The 17,947-nt window shown below is 32.1% G+C and overlaps 1 protein-coding gene across 1 annotated transcript in view; it reads left to right on the top strand.

The window, feature by feature from the left end:
* Window positions 1–13,828, top strand: part of LOC107364695 (cell adhesion molecule Dscam1-like) — a 57,188-nt gene extending 43,360 nt beyond the window's left edge. The window contains exons 7-13 of the mRNA XM_089269937.1: window positions 3,653–3,982; window positions 7,805–8,101; window positions 8,305–8,607; window positions 8,690–9,484; window positions 11,150–11,443; window positions 12,803–13,395; window positions 13,471–13,828. Of these exons, the coding sequence (XP_089126063.1) occupies window positions 3,653–3,982; window positions 7,805–8,101; window positions 8,305–8,607; window positions 8,690–9,484; window positions 11,150–11,443; window positions 12,803–13,395; window positions 13,471–13,530 (2,672 nt within the window). The 3' untranslated portion in view covers window positions 13,531–13,828. The remainder of the gene's footprint in view (window positions 1–3,652; window positions 3,983–7,804; window positions 8,102–8,304; window positions 8,608–8,689; window positions 9,485–11,149; window positions 11,444–12,802; window positions 13,396–13,470) is intronic.
* Window positions 13,829–17,947: the final 4,119 nt, after the last annotated feature.

Raw genomic sequence — 17,947 nt, 5'->3', positions numbered from 1 at the left:
GGACCTCAGGTGATCACAAAATGTCTAAATAGAAAGAAGTTCATGGACACAATAAGAATTAAATGACTTTAAAACTAACGCATGGAAAAGTCCATTTCAAAATTGAAGCATTTGAGTGGTTTAGAACGCACTCAATTAATGAGAAAATCTAATGAACTAATCAAGCTATCTTTCTGAAATTTGTTTTGAATAGAAATATTCCCATTATGATCCTTTCATGAAAATTTCAAGTCTATTGAACATATAGTTTCTGAGAAAAAAGATGTAATGGCTTGTACCAAAATATGTCCGCACAGGTTACTTATCCGAATTTGAACAACGGACTTCAAACAACGGACAACATCAGACGGCTATCGATAGATAAAATTAAGGAAATTGATTTAAGTTGTAATTCGCCATTAAATACTACCAGATAAGGTTATTTTTTAATATTTTATAAACAAGTGCCAAACTAATACGGAATTTTGAGTGAAGATTATGTACCCAAAACTTTGAGTTTATCATGAACAACTTACTGATAGGCTTTTAATCCTTTAAATTTTATCTCAGGGGTTATCTAAAACCATATCTACATCATCAAAAATTTATATTAGTTTATCAATTGAAAACTTTAATTTTGAATTTTTTCGCTACCATAGATACTCGGTATCTATCGACAACCTTCAGAAAACAGCTTAAGTTTACGTAACTTAAAAAGTCAACCACTTAAAAATGTCATGAATTAATCTCCTGAATCTATTGATCAAATTGAGGTCATATTGAAACAATTAAAATGAAAGTTATTTAAAATAAATCAAATCAAAGTCTTTCCAGAATAAACTGTCAACCCTGTATTTACACTTAAAAGTCGTTCGACTTCTTGATAGCACCAAATTAATAAAGGTCTTGACTTCAATGGATAACGAATTGTAACTCAAGGTTTTACTTATTGAATATAATATTTAGCAAAGGAAACTGAGGAATACTAATTGGGTTCACACTACTATAATGGGTAAAAGGGAGAACTTAGGTTTAACTTGTAACAGAGTTGTCTTTAGTCTAGTCTAAGGAAAAGGAAGAAGGGGAGCAACATATGGTCACTTAAAAATTGTTGAAAATGTGCGTAATTCAAAATTGACAAATGAATGAGAAGTAAAATAAAAAGTATTACAAAGTACAAGATAAGCTTAATTGGAAGCTGTTATGACTGGACTGTTATCCCTTACAATGTTACTGCTAACGAACGAACGCTAAATCACTTACCGTGTGTCAACTTAGAAAATGAGAGTTTTTTTAAAGATCAAACTCGGTCGGTCGAGAGAGAAATTTAAATACTTTTTTTTAATTTTCTGGTTCACGCATAGAAATCAAACGATTGAATAACTTAAGATAAGTTTTTTTAAAAGAGGAACGTAGAAAGGTTTCTTCACGTCTTACTCATTCTAGTCTTTATTAAGTACCAATGGATATTGATATACCAATATTGATCAGACTAATTTTCTTAATGTTAATATCTCGTTTAATATACCATTTACCAATCCATGATAAAGCATTGTATTTGTAAATTCTCTGAGTATAATCGCACCTTTAAATACTGTCTCAACTTTACTTATAGTTGACGGCAAATCGCATCATCATGCTATTATTTTACCTTTTTTATCTCAATCCCATTTCTTGACTAAACCTTGTTTCACCATAAAACTCATGATGATAATAAGAAATTAATGCACTTAATATTGGTAGATGATGATGCTTGTAGGAAAAAAAGGTTATCGTAAACTTGAAAGTAAATCTGATTCTTTCAGTTAATGATACTTATTATGTGAGCCATTTAGTTGGGCACATTTTCATTGGAGTATCAATTTTGTGTGATAAAAAATTCTGTTCATGTTATCATTAAATCGAAAGAGAAGGGCAAACAAAAGTGATCCTCTTAAATCATCACTTGAAAAGCTGTCAATCAATGTGTAAAGAAGTTGATATTAAAAAATGATTGAAGTGTAAAGCAAAGTAAAGGGAAGGAAAAAGAAGAAGAAGAAGAAAGTCAATGAAAATGATGATGAGAATAAAAATGGCAAAGGAAAGAAGAAGAAGAAAAGGGAAAAAGTTTCAAGCAGGATAATTGTTCACTTGATAATCGATCATTGAAAACCATATTCAAGTATATGAATTGCTCTTGAAAGAAGATGATGAAGAAGATGCTTTGGAAAGAAGAGTGTAAAGAAAAAAAAGTTTCACCACTTTTGCTCTTCTTTTTCATTCAGTTTCATTGATTCAAAGTTTCCATCATTTTCACAAAATCATCTTCTTCTGCAAACTCATTGAACCATTCTTGAACTTTATGTATTTCAATAAGTCAATTTCAACTTGAATTGATTAAGTTAGTGTGTTATATAAACAATAATATTATTAAACTGATTGAATCAAAATGCACAACGAAAAGGAAAGAAGAAAAAAAGTTTCAACAAAAATTCTTTTCTCGATTCAACTTTTTTCTCCTTTCATTACCAATTATCAATTCAATTTTCAACTTTCAATTGAAACTTGGAAAATGCAAAATGATGAAAAAAAAGAAATGTCAACTTTTTTCGTTTCGTTAATCAAACGATTCATTATTTGAATACAAAATCAACATTTTGCTTCAACAAGTTAGCAATCAATGAAAAAAATGAAATTCTGATTCAGAACTTTTTCTATTCTGTTGAACATTTAAGGTAAAAACGTTTCAATAAGATTAAGTGAATCCAGATAAAGCCAATTTCGCTTGTTTCAATTTGCTTCTCTTTCATGTGTTATATTAACTCAAGATTTTCTTGTTTTTCAGTTGATCATGTAAAGCTTGATTGTTGAACAGAAAAGCCAATTTTAAGGTGCAATTATCGATTGAGTGAGGAATGAAAATTTTCCGCTGATTGGTCGATGAAAGTTGCCAATAAGTTTCATTGTTTTTACTGCTTTTTGCTGGGAAAGGTAAGGGAAGAATGTAAATGATTATTGTTTGTTGATTTGGTTAATTAGTTTTTGACGATTACATTTGAAGGAAAATTAACGAATGACAAAGATTAATGGACTCTAAATGATTGAGTTAATGAGTTAAGTTGAACAGAATGTTGTTTAACAGCAACAATTGAAACACAATTTATCACAATTTTTATCAGCTTTTGTATTGCAATTAATTGTAAATGGTTAATGGTCGAGTCTAGTGCATTATGAAGGACCAAACAACAGAAACAGATTATTCAACTTGTAATTGATTGGAATGAAATAGATACAGTTTATTAATCGACAAACAACTGTTCATTTCGATTGGCTGCTAAACTACGAAAAGTCAACATCTCGAGAAGAAACAAAGTTCTTGGAAAAAGTTTCCCAAATACTCAAAAATGAAGTTAGAACAATTTGCCAATTTCTGTTCCGAACTTTATTGAAATTATCATTTTATATTTGATGTTGTATGAAATGAAATCAAGTTCAGTTTTTGAATCTGGATTCGAAGTTGAAAGAAAAATTTTCTTCAAAAATTGACTTCGAATTTGGAAGAAACAATTTTTTGGTTAATACTGACGTCGACTATTCAAATGCTGTTAATTGATATTTTTCACTCCCTTCCACTCATTTGATAACAAACGTGATAAAATTTGTTTTTGTCTTTCTGTTCATTCCATTGTTATAGTTCCGCCTAAATGGACATTGGCTCCAAGTGATGCTGATTCAATTGTGGGTGAAGATGTTATCATGGACTGCCAAGCCTCTGGATACCCTCAGCCTAGAATCTGGTGGGAACATGCAGATACAACAATATCCTCCTCCTCTTCCTCATCATCCTCTTCCTCTTCACCAACTCATTATCAACCAGTTATCAGCAATTCTCATATCCATGCTCTTGAGAATGGAAGCCTAATTATCAAGGAAATTACTAAAAATGATGAAGGTTATTATCTTTGTCAGGCAACTAATGGAATCGGTTCAGACATAAGTAAAGTTGTTAAAATTTCAGTTCATGGTAACTATGATAATCTTTTTGTTTTTCAACATTCCTCAATACTTCAATCCCAACAAGTTTGTCTGTTTTTTGTTTTCCTGTTTTGTTCACCAAAAATGAAATCTCAACTCAGCCAATGAATCACAAAGTACATGGTTAAATTAAAAGTACATGAGACAAATGGATGAGAAGAAGAAGATGAAAAAAGAAAAAGGTTGATTACTTTTTAACACCTTTACAATGCTTCATGAAGCATTAAATTTTGTGATTGATTAACACGCCGACACTTTTCATTCATGATGAGCTGATAAATGAAAGTGTTGCAGCTTACAGTTTATGTTTACCTTTTCATTCACTGATCAAGAAATGATGATGAACATCAGTAAAAGTAATTCGAAAGGTTAAGCTGCAAGAATTTAAATAGAGATGAACTTCGATAAAAGACATCAAAATGCATGGTAAACTTGGTACAAGATTATTCAATCAATTGATTTATCGTTGGAATAAAGTTTTTCTCCTTTGACTCTTTACTTTGATCGTTTGTTTGTTGATCCATTAATCATGGACAAATTCATCATCTATTCATCATTAAATACTTTTGTTTTAAAACATTCAAGATTGTAATCGAGCAAATTGAGCCCAAACTACTCAGCTAATGAACAACTAACAAGGCGAGAAAGTGTTGCCTTAGGATCTCAATAACTGTTACCCGAGATACTCAATGTCAAGATCATACAAGTTTGTCAAAATTTTTGTATCATTTTAGGGAATGTGAGTATTTCTCGCTTGAATAGCGTGTTTAAAGTCGATGATATCCAGCACAGCAAGTTTAAGTGTACATCAATTAGATGATTATGGTTTCAGGAACGCTCTTTTAGCTTTGCAATGCTGAATGTTTTGACCTGAAGCGAGTGTCGTCCAGTGACATGTAGAAGTATTGATCTGTTAATATAAACTGCTAAGGGTGCAGTGTAGGGAATTGCATAAATGGCTTTGACATGAAAGGACTGTTCTCTGTACTTCAAAACTCTACTCTAACAAGACTGTGTCCAGCTGCTAATAATCCTTCTGGTTGCAAAGTTATTCTCGATTAACATTCAAGAGCAATAGTATGGAGGTGAGAGAAGAAAGATTCTCTGTGAGAATTATCCAGCATTTATCTGATTTTAAAGTTTAAGATTTGCAATTTTCTAATTGAATAGCTCGAGTTTGACTAAGATAACTTTCTGATCTACACAGTAGATCGATTTTGCTCCGATCTCTTTTGTCGTTGAGATGTTTCAGGGTTTGATCTAATACCATTGCTACTTTTAACTACACTCAGGGAAGCCAATTTTATGCTTTGATTACTTCGCCAGTTGTCACACTTATTCTGAATTAAACTTGCTTGTTTCACTTTTTTGATCATTGGGTCACTTTGCATTGTTGCTTGAAAATGATTAACCATGATTGGATTAGTCACATTGATGATCGGTTTGATGGGTGAAAGTTGATTCAATTTTAATTTCGCTTTTAATTAAACGAGAAAAAAAGTGTCCATTATCTTTACATGGCATGCAAGTGAAACTTGTTTGGTCATTTAATGAGTTTAGAGACACAAAAAGTAATCAATAATGATCCAGTTTAATTATAAAGTGAAGTCGAGTTTCATTTTACTTGTTTGTTGATTAAAAATGAAACATTGGTAAAGTGCAAGATTGGATGGTTTAAAGACTGGCCAAGTTGAAGACTAGCAAAGAAGAGTAAATTTATTGATCAACATTTCAATTTGTAAGCAAACTGATGAAAACAAATGTGTGTTCCATCGAGGAAAAAGCCAAGAAATTCATCCAATTCTCAATTTCGCCTTTTACTCTTTACTCCATGTTGATCAATGAATCAAAGGGAACACAAACATCAAGACAAACAACAATTATTTGAAAAGTTGATTTGTAAAAGTAAAGGAAAGCGAGCGAGAAAAAAAAGATGTATTAAGCCTTTTGTTGAACAACTGAGATGAAATTTAGTGAAAAGTTCAATGGTCAATCTGTTTGGACAAGATAATGTGTTTAAAGGAGTGAAACAATGAAAAGTGGAAACAATAGATTGACATGAAAAAGAGGAAAAGAGGGAAAAAATGTTAAAATGTGTAACTTTGAATCAATCAAGTTTCACAAGTTGTTTAATTAAACATTAATATTATTATGGTAATCAATTGCAAGACAAAAGGATGAATTGAAATGGATAACAAAGTTTGCCCTTTTGGCGAGAAAATTGAATAGGAAAAGCAAAAGATGTCTGGAAACAGCTTGCAATCTCATTGAACCATAATGACGATCAAAAATGATGAACAAGACGAAGAAAAGGTTGACATTTTTACTTTCATTCAAATTGGATGAAACTGTTATAAATATGAATTGAAGATGAGGATGAAAGTAAACAATTTTGCTATTAAAATGGTTCATCATCTGTTGCAATTGTTGCTCCAGAATGAAACAAAAAGTTAATAAAAATGGAAATCGTAATAAAAGGTTTTGAAAAATATATTTTAATAAAGATAAAATAATAAATGGAAAAATGATTCGTCTTTATTGTTATTACATTTTTGCCTTTTGTTTATTTGTTAGTTCAATATTTCAACTTTTATTCAATCCCAAGTTGAGTAAAACATTTTGTTTTCATTTCATTACAAATTTCAAATCAATTTTAGCTTCAATTACAAGATTGAAAAATGTTTTAATTGCATTTCTCATCAAATGAAAAGTAAATTAATTTCAATTGTAAATGTTTCAATTAGCAACAAAAAGCAAATGTTGACATTTTGCATTTCAATAAAGTTTTGTAAATTTCATGGAAAATTGAAATTTTCAAACTGTTCATTCAATTAACTTCCGTTCAAGTTTTGATAACTTTAATGATTGATTCCTGGACCTTTTCACCAGTCAAATTAGTTTAATTGAAACAATTGAACAGGGAAACAACAACATTTATCAACACAATTGATACAAATAGTGAAAACAATTAGTTGGAAGAAGAAGAAAAATGATGAAAAGGAGAATCATGATGATGAGGAAAGTGAAAGGGAGGAAACAATAACTTAATAAGTTGGTGAAAATGAAAAGGTTAAGAAGGAAAAGGAAACGAAAAATTGTTAAACTAATATCGAAGAGAAAACAATTGAAAGGGTTTTCTCTTTGGATAAAGTTCATCTTTTCATCTTCTTCTTCTTCTTGTACGCTCAATGGTTATCAATGATGATGATGGTAATGATGGAAAACAATTGGATTTTGAACAATATCCTTTAGTACTTCAATTGTATCGGTCAATCATTTTCATACATTTCATCTTTCATCGCCATCTTCATCATCATTGATCATCCCATAACTTTTCTCTTTTTTTTCTTGTTCTTGTTCCAATGGTCATCACATACTCAATACTAATCTTTCCAATCGTCCATCATTCTCATCCATATCGAAATATCATCGTCTTTCCTTATCTAATAGTTTTCCCTCCCAGTCTTTATCCACTCTCATAATCACTATTATCTTCCTTCTCATAATAATCGTCATCATTATTTTTCTCTCTTCAACTTTTTTGCTCTTCTTTTTTTTCTCCTTCTTTCTCTTCTTTCACCTCAATCATGTTCAGCTTAATTGATGTACTTGGGATTTCATTTTCGCTTTTCTCTTCCTCCTTTTTTTTCCTCTTCGCCATCATCTTGTGCTCTTCCTATTATTATTTCACTTCTTTACTTTTGTTATTTTCTTCTTCTTCTTTTTTGTCTACCTTTTCTCATCATGTTTATCCTCTCATCTCTCTGATTATCATTTTCATCTTTTCTCTTCGTGCTTCTTTTCTCACCAGTTCCACCCTATTTTGAATCATCTTTCACTGCTCAAACAATCAAAAAGGGAGATTCACTTGAACTTTCCTGTGAACCTGCTGGTGAAAAACCGATAACCATTAGTTGGAGTAAAGATCGGATAGCCTTTGAACCATTAAAGGAGCCTCGTTACAAGATTGTTGAGACTCTCAAAGAGTCCACTTTTTTACAAATTTTAAGGATCGAAGCAGCAGATCGAAGAGATTCAGCTCTTTTCACTTGCACAGCTTCAAACAATTATGGTAAAGATGAGCTTAATATACAAGTTATTTTACAAGGTAAACATTTTTATTCAAACTTATTATACAAATACGAGAACAGATTTTTGAGAATAAATTTTCATAAGATTGATTCGATAAAAAAATCAAACTAAATTTTGAACGAATTTTCAAGTTTCTTTTGTCAGTTGGTTTCAACAAAATTTAAAAGATTGCACTTTTGAGTTCGAACTGATTCATTGTTTGCTCTTGTTTCCCTTTAGAGCCACCTGATAGACCTGAAAATGTTCGAGTTACTGATATTGAAAGTCGATCTGTTATAATACTCTGGAGCATTCCCTATTCAGGGAACAGTATTATCGTTTCATATAAAATTGAGTACAAAAAGAAGCCCAGTTCCTGGGGATCAAAGGAAATGTTTACTGAAACCGTCCTTGGAACAGTAAATTCTGTTACATTGCGAAACTTGGAACCAACCACAAGCTACCAGATTCGTATTAAAAGTGCCAATGCTTTAGGTTCTTCCGAGTATAGTGATATTATTGAATTTACAACTGATGAAGAAGGTAAAACAATCGAGCAAAAAAAACTAAAACTTTACGAAATTGACTTTTTACTCTTTTCTCTTTCAAAACTCTCCAAAAACAGCTCCAAGTTTACCACCTGAAGATGTCAAAGTGTTTCCATTGACTTCACGGACTCTTCAAGTAACATGGAAACCCGTTGCTCATCACGGTCAAAACGGGCCAATCAAGGGTTACTACTTAGGTTACCGAATCCACGGTTCGGGAGATCCATACACATTCAAAACAATTTCAGCCGATGGTTCATCAAAGACCAAACCAGGCAAAGTTAGCGAGTCGAGGCGAAAGTCATTACCACAATTGATTGATGAAAATTCCGATTTGGTCGACTCTGAAGGCGATGCAAATGATGCCAATGAAAGCGATTCCCACTCCTACAATGGACACTTTGCATCCAATCAGCACACTATAAAGATTGGCGATCTTCGCAGGTCGACCAAGTACGCCGTCATTGTGCAAGCCTTCAACTCGAAAGGTCCAGGACCACAATCAGAAGAGATTATCTGTGAAACTTTGGTCAATGATCCACCACCAGCACCCATCTTGACCATCGGCTCAGTCACTTATTCGTCCATCGAGTTGCACTGGAGTTTCATGGAGTCAGAAACAAACTCAGTGACGGTCGCAACAACATCTACACGGAAAGACGGCTCAACCGATATTCTGGTCAATGGATATTATATTCACTTTAAAAGTCACAGATCCGATTGGCAAGAGAAGCAAATTTCAGGCTTGAAAAAGTCGATAGTCATGGACAACTTGGACTGTGGCACTTCATATCAGTTTTACATAGCAGCCTACAACAACCTGGGCAAAGGTGATCCAAGTCAAGTGATTGCGGGCAAAACAAAGGGTTCAGGTTAGATTTCAATTCAATTAATGAAAACAATTAATGTTAACCAAAGAGAAACAAAAGGTTAATAGCTTTTCCTTGCAACAATTAGTTAATTTTATTGCCATCAATTAACGCAGAGTATCAATTTTTTGTTCAATGTTTCGTCTCTTCCGTCAAGTCTTTTCCGTCATTTGCTTCAATAACTAATTACTTTGTCAGCATTTCCATATTTAATGAGAAACAATTTTCTCCAAATTAACCAATTCATACAACAATTAATTGTCTTTTAAATTGCTTCCTAATGAGCAAAAAAGAGTTTGAAAAACATTATTTTCAACGAAAATTGCTTTTCGAAAAAATAGTAAAAAAAGATTCGACATTCAATCAGATCACAATTGATGAAAATTAATCAAACTTTCAATCTTTGCATTTCTTTTGTTGCACTCAAATCTCAGGTATTCTGAAACTGAATAAATTGTGAAAAGAAGGAAAAAAGTGAAATAAAGAAGGAAAAGTGCAATTTCGTCAATTAGCTTAATCATGATTTATTTTTGTCCATTATTTAAGTTTATCGTAAGATTAACTTTAAGATGTATAATGTGACACAAAATGAGACCGATTCTTTATCTAAAGTTCAACTGAAAAGGTGGAAACATTGAGACAAGGTAAGAACAAAATAAACAGGGAAAAAGGAGAAACAAAACTAATGATAATATTGGAAAGAAAAGGTTTGAAGAAGAAGAAAAAAGTGAAGATAAATGTGAATGAAAAACATGAAAGGTATGAAATGTAAACAACAATGGAACAGGTAGGAAATTCATTACAATTGAGTTTACTGAGTCGATGGTCAAACACCTTTAAAGAGACTTTCAAAGCTAATCAAAGGCAAAGAGTCGTCAGTAGGGAGTGAAAATACATTATATTCATTGTTATCGCTTTGATATTATTTCTTTCATCTTATCATTCCAAGAATATAATGTTCAAGAAGGAAAAGCTGAAAAGAGAGAAAAAGATAAATCCCTTTTTCCCATTTTTCCTCTTTTCTCTTTCTTCTTGCAAAAATTATTCCTAATTCCTATTTTATGGGCAAAATTTCAATGTTTCCTTGTTTCACTCCCAGTCCAAATGTCTTGATAAACTTGATAACAATAAGTTTAGAAGTTAATTTTCTTTTCTTTTTACCATTTTTCAATTTCATTTTCTCGTTTAGAATTTTGTTTCCTTCTTGTTTCAATTTCATTTAAATGGTGTAAAAGGTTTAAACTGAGACTATTATCAAGCTGATTAAGTTGTTGAATTTGGGTTTGCAATTTCAATGTTAAAATTAACTTTTTAAGCTCAATTTAGCGCCTCTAAACGTTGATCATTTGCAGGTTTGGGAAATTTTCAAATTGGTTAAATGATCGAAAAGATTTCAACATTTTTCTCGTTTTTTTCAGACCTGCTCATTATTGAAACAATTTTTGCTGAATATTTTTCATGAGCAATTTAACTTGTTATTAATATGAATGGAAGCTTATCAATGTTGAATACAATTATTAACTGGATTTAAGTTAATTTTAGGTGTTTTACGCTTGCATTGTTAATGATAACTTTTTCATGATCTTTGGCTGTTGAGTTGAATTTGCTTTTTGTTTTTTGGGTTTTGATTGTAATTGTTTGTTCTTTTTGGGTTTCTTTTGTCTACAGTTCCCGTTCCTCCGATTGCAGATATTTTTATAAGTGCCAACTCTTCATCGGCCACTCTCAACTTGTCCACTTGGAAACCTCATGGATGTCCGATTAGCCATTTTGAGATTGAATATAAGGTTAAATTGGTGCCTGACTGGATACCCATGGCCAGTCAAGTAGATGGTAATGATAAACAACTTACTCTTGTTGATCTTAAACCTGGAACTTGGTATTCGCTGTTGGTTGCTGCCCATTCAGAGGCTGGATCAACTGAAAGGGAATACACTTTTGCCACTTTAACTGACAATGGAGGTGAGTTGGACATCGCATTCCGAACGCTTTCGAAATGTCTTCAAGAATGACTGCAATGAAAGAAAATTGTTTCAAAGGTTTTGCAAAAAACCTTCCTTCCATTTACAGAGTAACTTGGAAAGACTTTTATCTAGTTGAGCAAGTCTCAAGACTTAATCTAAAATCTCGAGAAGACTGTGAAAAATGTTCTAATGTTAGTCTCTTGAAATCGACTCTCATCGAGTTATCAAAAACTTTCTTAACTTTCAAAGTCACCGTTCGATTTTTTATCAAATTTCACGATAGATGGCATCAAGATGTCTGTAGACCAACTTTGCTTCAACTGATGAAGGAAACCGAAAAGGTTTAGTTTGAAATTTTACAAAATATTAAAGTCGAACTAGCTTGAGATGTAAAAATTGTAAATCAATTGGAAACTCATGAGTTCAACTCGCCATTTGAACATGAATCTACATCGAGAGCAAAGTATGGGGTGTTGAGAAAGTTTATGCACAACTTTGGGGGAAAAAATTTAATTTTCTGTTTATACGCAGTTGAGGGATTTTTTCCCCTTGCATAAACTTTCTCAACACCCCATATTATAACGAATATTGCATTTCACAGAATTCAATTTTTAAACTTTACTATCGATGCGATCATAAAGATGACAGAATTTTGTAGAAAATCAGTTTTTTCTGTTTTCCTTTTTGTTCAATGTCCAAACCATAATCGTTTAATAATTTGAACGACAGTGAACCAGGAAAAATCTTCTGACCAGATAAACATGATGTAAAATGTTGTTTCCTTTTCAATGTTATCCCATGGTTTTACTCAATTTCCTTGAGCCCTTCAACAATTTACTTGAAAAGCAAAAGAAGAAAAAATAGGAACCATTGTTAAGCCAAAGAATATCAATTCACTTCCTTAGGTGAATGTTGTTGTTCATGGAGAGAAAATTATTCCAAAGAAAATACTCTTTCTTTTCAACTTCCTTTTCTCTTTTTTCTTCCACCAAATGTTTTATTCTCGATTCAACTTGATTCTTCATTAATTTCATTCCATTCAACATTTTTCTCAACACAATTTTTCCCTTCATTTTCTCATCTTTCATCTTGATCCTTTTACTGCATGAAAGTACATCAATTGACTCAACACATTGAAACATCATTTTCCTTTCATTCTCATTCTTATCAACCATTTTCACTGTCAAGCGAAGAAAAAAGTGTTAACACTTCCGAAGTAATCACTTCACAATGAGAATTGTTTTCACGATGAAAGTCGAATCATAATCTAGATCATTAACAGTGAAAAGAGCAAAAAAAAGTTTCCCTTTGACCAAACAAACTCGACTAATTACATTTTCACTTCGTCTTTTTACAGCAACAATATCGCCCCTCGACTTGAGTCGTCCCTTGTATCCAAGTTTAACGTTAATGGTGCCAACAAGTTGTGCTGTGATAGTGCTCATTGTAATAATCATAATCTCCTTACTTTTGATATTCAAAAGTCATTCTTCCGTTAACCTGCAACATCATAACCACCAGTCAAATGGTACATACGACGAGACTGGAGTCACCTGCGGTGAAGGTCTGGGTGAACAGTCAACCTCTGGCCGTGAAGAGCGACTCCTCTCCACTAATGGCATCTTGACTTTGCTTGGTGAACCCAATGGCAAAGAAAGCTCAATGGGCTCCGAGTTTTGCGAGACTCCAAGTAAACTCTATTATCCAACACCTTATGCAACCAACCATATCGACTATTCAACCATGCAAGTTGGTACACCGCCTCCACCTGCACCTCCACCACCACCGCCACCCTCATCACTACCAGGTCAGGGTTCAACACTAAACAAGTCTCATCACGTTCACCTACAACAGCAACATGCTCACCTCAATGTCCACCTTCATCCTCCTTCTTCAGCTTCTTCAACGGTTCTCCATTCGATACATCATCATCATATCGACTCGAATGAGGTAATTGATTGAACATTTCTATTGATCGACTTTTCGACTAATTTTCTTGTCCTCTTTTTTTTGTTGCACCAACAGAGAACCAGTTCATTCAAAGGAAGGAAAAATATTTACCAAGTTGCCAGAACTTTACTTTAACGAGCTTAATCATTGAAAATTCTGGTCAATCGATAGTTCCTAAGCGCAAAGATGAACATTTTTTTACTCTCAATCATGATGATAATCCATTGCCATTTGTCTTCCTTAAACAATATCATTAAAGTTGTTGTCATTATTATTGATGAAAAATGAATCAATTTGATCAATTTAATTGTTAAAAAGTGTATTTGAAAATGTTTTTTATTACTCAAGTTTGACTCAAATGGACTTTTGAAATTTATCAATTTTTCTCAATCATTTTATTGAAATAAAATAAATAACGAAAAGTTTGATTCAATTTTGTGCATTTGTTTTCGTTGACTCACATCAATCAAAGGTATCAATTGAATAAAGGAAAGGTCATCAAAAGGTTGACCATTGAAATGGTTTGATAATCAATCAGGTCAATGATGAAAGAGTTTGCAAAATGAACGGAAAACTTATTTACTTTGGACTTTCATTTTGCAAGTTAATGATTAAAATCAATCAATGAATTCAATTGTAATAAAGTGTTGAATAAAAACGTTTCAATTAAAGTTTAAATTCATGTAAACAAATAAATCAAGAAATGAATTTCAACTTGGATTCAAAGTAAAGATCATTCAAAGTTACAGGTTTAAAGTGTTGAAACATTGTCAACAAGTTTTGTCATCTATTCGAAGGTAAATAGAACCTTGAAATGTTAATAATCTCGAAAGTTTTCCTTTCAAATGATAATTAAAATTGTAATTGAATTTGAATGAATTTTACGCAATTTAATAGTTTTCTCATCACAATTAAGTATTGTCGTTGGTGGACAAAACAACGACCTTAAGAGTTTTCAAGTTTTCTTTATTTTCTTTGGACTTGGAATGTTAGAGAATCTCGTGAAAGAAAACGAACCTTGGACAATTTAGAAGACAAAAAATGGCCTAAAATATTCTTCTTTTTTCGCCGATTTCTATGAGAAACTTTGAGCAGAGATTCATTCTTCAATGCTTTTCATAGCTTTTGGAATGTTAAAAACACGAATTTAAAATGAACTTGGATTTTACTTGAGTCAGTTGAAACAATTTCATCGAATAGAAGTGCATTTTGCATGCAAGATGGATCAACAATCATGGAAATTCTCTTCAATTTTCGGAGCTTTCATTTGAATAATTATATTCACAGAGAAGATGCATTTCAATTGAAGCCAAGATGCAATTATTCTTATAAATTGCTTTATTTTCAGGTACTTTTTGCTTACATCAATCGACTTGCCACTTGTGATTCGTCAAGCTCATAGCATCTCATGCTATGTGCGATTGCACGAGCTAAGTCATTGTCGATATTGGTTAAAACATACGGGTTTTGAGGTTCCATTATCGTTGTAATTCATTCAAAGTGAATTCAAAGGTTACATAGAGCTGCATTATTACAATAAGAATAACATTTGTACACTTACTTTTACATTCTAATGTTTATGGTGATTATGGAAGTTATGCAAAGATCAGATTTTCTCAGTTTTTGTTCAGTATTATTGCATGAACATTGAAAAAGCTAGCTTTAAACCATGGCTATGGCTCCATCTCTGGATATTAAAACTATTTGGTAACTTTATGCTCCATAAAGTCGTAAAAAGAATTGAGAGTAACTCTTAAGAGTTATAACTTTGTTTCATTTCAATCAGATACAATTAATATCCATTCACTGATCATTGATTTAAGTCATATTTCTGTCAGCGGTTTCGATATAAGATTAAACAGTAATGAACATTTCTACGTTTGATCGAGAGTTGCAAAAAACTATTCGCAGATATTTTGTTTGAAAAATTAACAAAAACAAAAATCATCTCTAAATTTAGAAGTTATTTTTCATAGAAACAGACTTCATCGAAATCGATCTCGTGCAATATGAATCAAATGCATTAATAAATCAGATCAAAACATCTTCAAGAACCGATAAAGACTAGAACAGAAAGCGATTAAAAGTTGAAAAACGAAGATCAGTTGGCAGTTTCTCTTGTTCTATTACAAATGCCGAAGTGACTTTTGTCCACAATTAGCACGTTTAATGACATTATAATAATAAATAGATATTGTAATTAGCCAACTAAAAGGCTAACAAGAGTAAAAAGGCGTTAAGTGAGTGAGAAAAGTTGAGTAACAAAAGTTAACCTGATTGTCGATTTAATTCATGTTTTGGTCATCATTCCAAGTGAGAGACAAAACTGGACTTGTCTCTCACTTTCACTTTTTAATGACAATCAAAGAGACGGACAAAAGTGTGAATAAAAATGGACACAAGGTGAAGCAACAACAGCACAGTAAAGCAAGGTTTTACCAACTGAATCGCAATTAATGTGAACAATTGAATGTACAACAATATTGATATATTTTTTGACTTCAAAACTCGAAAGATAAATTTTCCATTTAAAGATGAAATCAATGGAAAGTCTCGATTAGTTGAAAGATAAATTGCAATTGAATGTAGCCACTAATTGGTGTCCATCTAATAGCTAATGGTCCAACTTGTGGCATTGATATAATCACGAATAAAGAAGCTAATTGACTTTCATTTACTCAACAACAACGGTTCACTCCTTCATCATCATCATCATCCTACACTAAACTGGCCCATTGTTCAGCGACAAGCGTTCAACAAGCAAACTTTCATTTACTTCAATTATCTTGATTCTTGTTCATCATCGTGTTCAGACAAGTTCAAGAAATGCAACTTGCTTGAGTCTCCAAAGTTAACTGCAAAACAATTGCCTAAAAGGTCATCACTTGAAACTTCATCATCGTACTTGTTTCATTCAAACTTGATTCTAACCTAATTTCAGGTTTTACCGAAAAAGTTTCACTCAAGAAGGAAAAGTCAACTTTCAATTTTTACTCAAGTATTTGTTTAATGTGCAAATACTTATATTCACTTGTTTCGTCGATTGTTTACTCGATAGGAATTTGTTGATTAATGATGAGCTTTAATTGTCATTTAGTCAATTATCGTAATCATTATTCATCTACTTGGTCATCTTTAGGTTCATCTTTTTTTAGCTTTCATTGCTTGTTTAAAGGTTTACTTGTTGTCGCCTCATTAACACTTGTCTCATCATCTGTGGTTATAAGTTCATCAATTGTTCCTAATCATCATCGTGAAGATTCAGCTTTCCAGGCTTCTTCATCCTCATGGAATTATGCTTACCATTTTAATTGGCATCAAGATGATCCCAAGGGTCATCCCAAAGTGTCCAGATATGCTGAAACCTCAAACAGTAAACAATACATTGATCCACCTTTTCAGATTGGACAAGATGCTCATCAGCCCAAAGTGATTAACAGTCGATCATATCGTCATGTTCAACCCGAGGGTCAGCACAAGGGTCCATTTCCATTCAATGGAGAACCTCACCAGCCTCATGCAAATCATGATTCCAGTGCTTTCATTGAAAATATCAGGTAATTAGAGTAATTCATTTTCCTTTCCAAGAACTTCAATAAGAGTAAAATAAATGAATGCAAAGACTTTGACTTTCAAGTTAACAAATGAGACTTTGTGAGTTTTTAAGGACATGAAAAGTTTATTTGAAAATAAAAACAAAATAAAGATCCATAAAAAACTTTTGTGATCGAGAAAATCGAGCCAAAAGTTGAAACTTCGATCGCCTTTTGTACAATTATGGAACCAGATTTTTCATCAAACTGAGCTTTATAAAGTAAATTTTAAAAGCTTTTAAACTTATTTTGAAGATGAAAGTTTCTTTACGACAAGTCACTTCGATTTTCAACTAAAGCCGCCAAATGATTTTGATAGTTAAAGAGCTACAACTTTTGATTCTGGCCATTGATTCTAACCCTTCGAGTATCGGATGTCAAAGTTTATGTTAGATTTCAGTCGGACTTAAAATTAAAACTAGGATTTGATTTGCTTATTAGGTTCAAAGCATTTCACGAGCAATTTTGTTGCTCATCATCGACTCATTTTGCATGATTATTGTAACAGAAACTAAAAAACTCGCATTTAGTGCAGGTTTAACCTTTGATGACAAAAGTTGATCTCAACTAAGATCGCTTTGACTCTAATTGATTAATCAATATTCAAGTTGAATCATTACACAATTTCATCTTTTTGTTAGTAACTAATAAAATTACCATTAGTTGATAAATCATTAAGTTATAATCATTTCTCATGATATCATCGAAATTGTAAATTGTTGTTTCTTTTATTGAAAACAGTTACAATTGAAATGAAAAATTTGCTCACAATACAAATCTAAATGTAACCATACAATGAGTTTTGCCTTTTCTGGATTCACTCATTTTCATTTCATCAGCTCATCTCTTAATATTATCTGTTAATCTTTTAAATTGTTTCACATTAATTAAATGAAAAACAATTGAACTAATTTGTGAAAAATTGAAATGAACAATTATGAGAATGAAATGATTAAGAC

Source organism: Tetranychus urticae, chromosome 3 (assembly GCF_039701765.1).
Source record: "Tetranychus urticae isolate SD_2017Ah chromosome 3, NJAU_TeUrti_SD_1.0, whole genome shotgun sequence".
Classification (NCBI taxonomy): domain Eukaryota; kingdom Metazoa; phylum Arthropoda; class Arachnida; order Trombidiformes; family Tetranychidae; genus Tetranychus; species Tetranychus urticae.
Note: the sequence above shows the minus strand (reverse complement) of the source record. Positions and strands in the feature narration are given on the sequence as shown.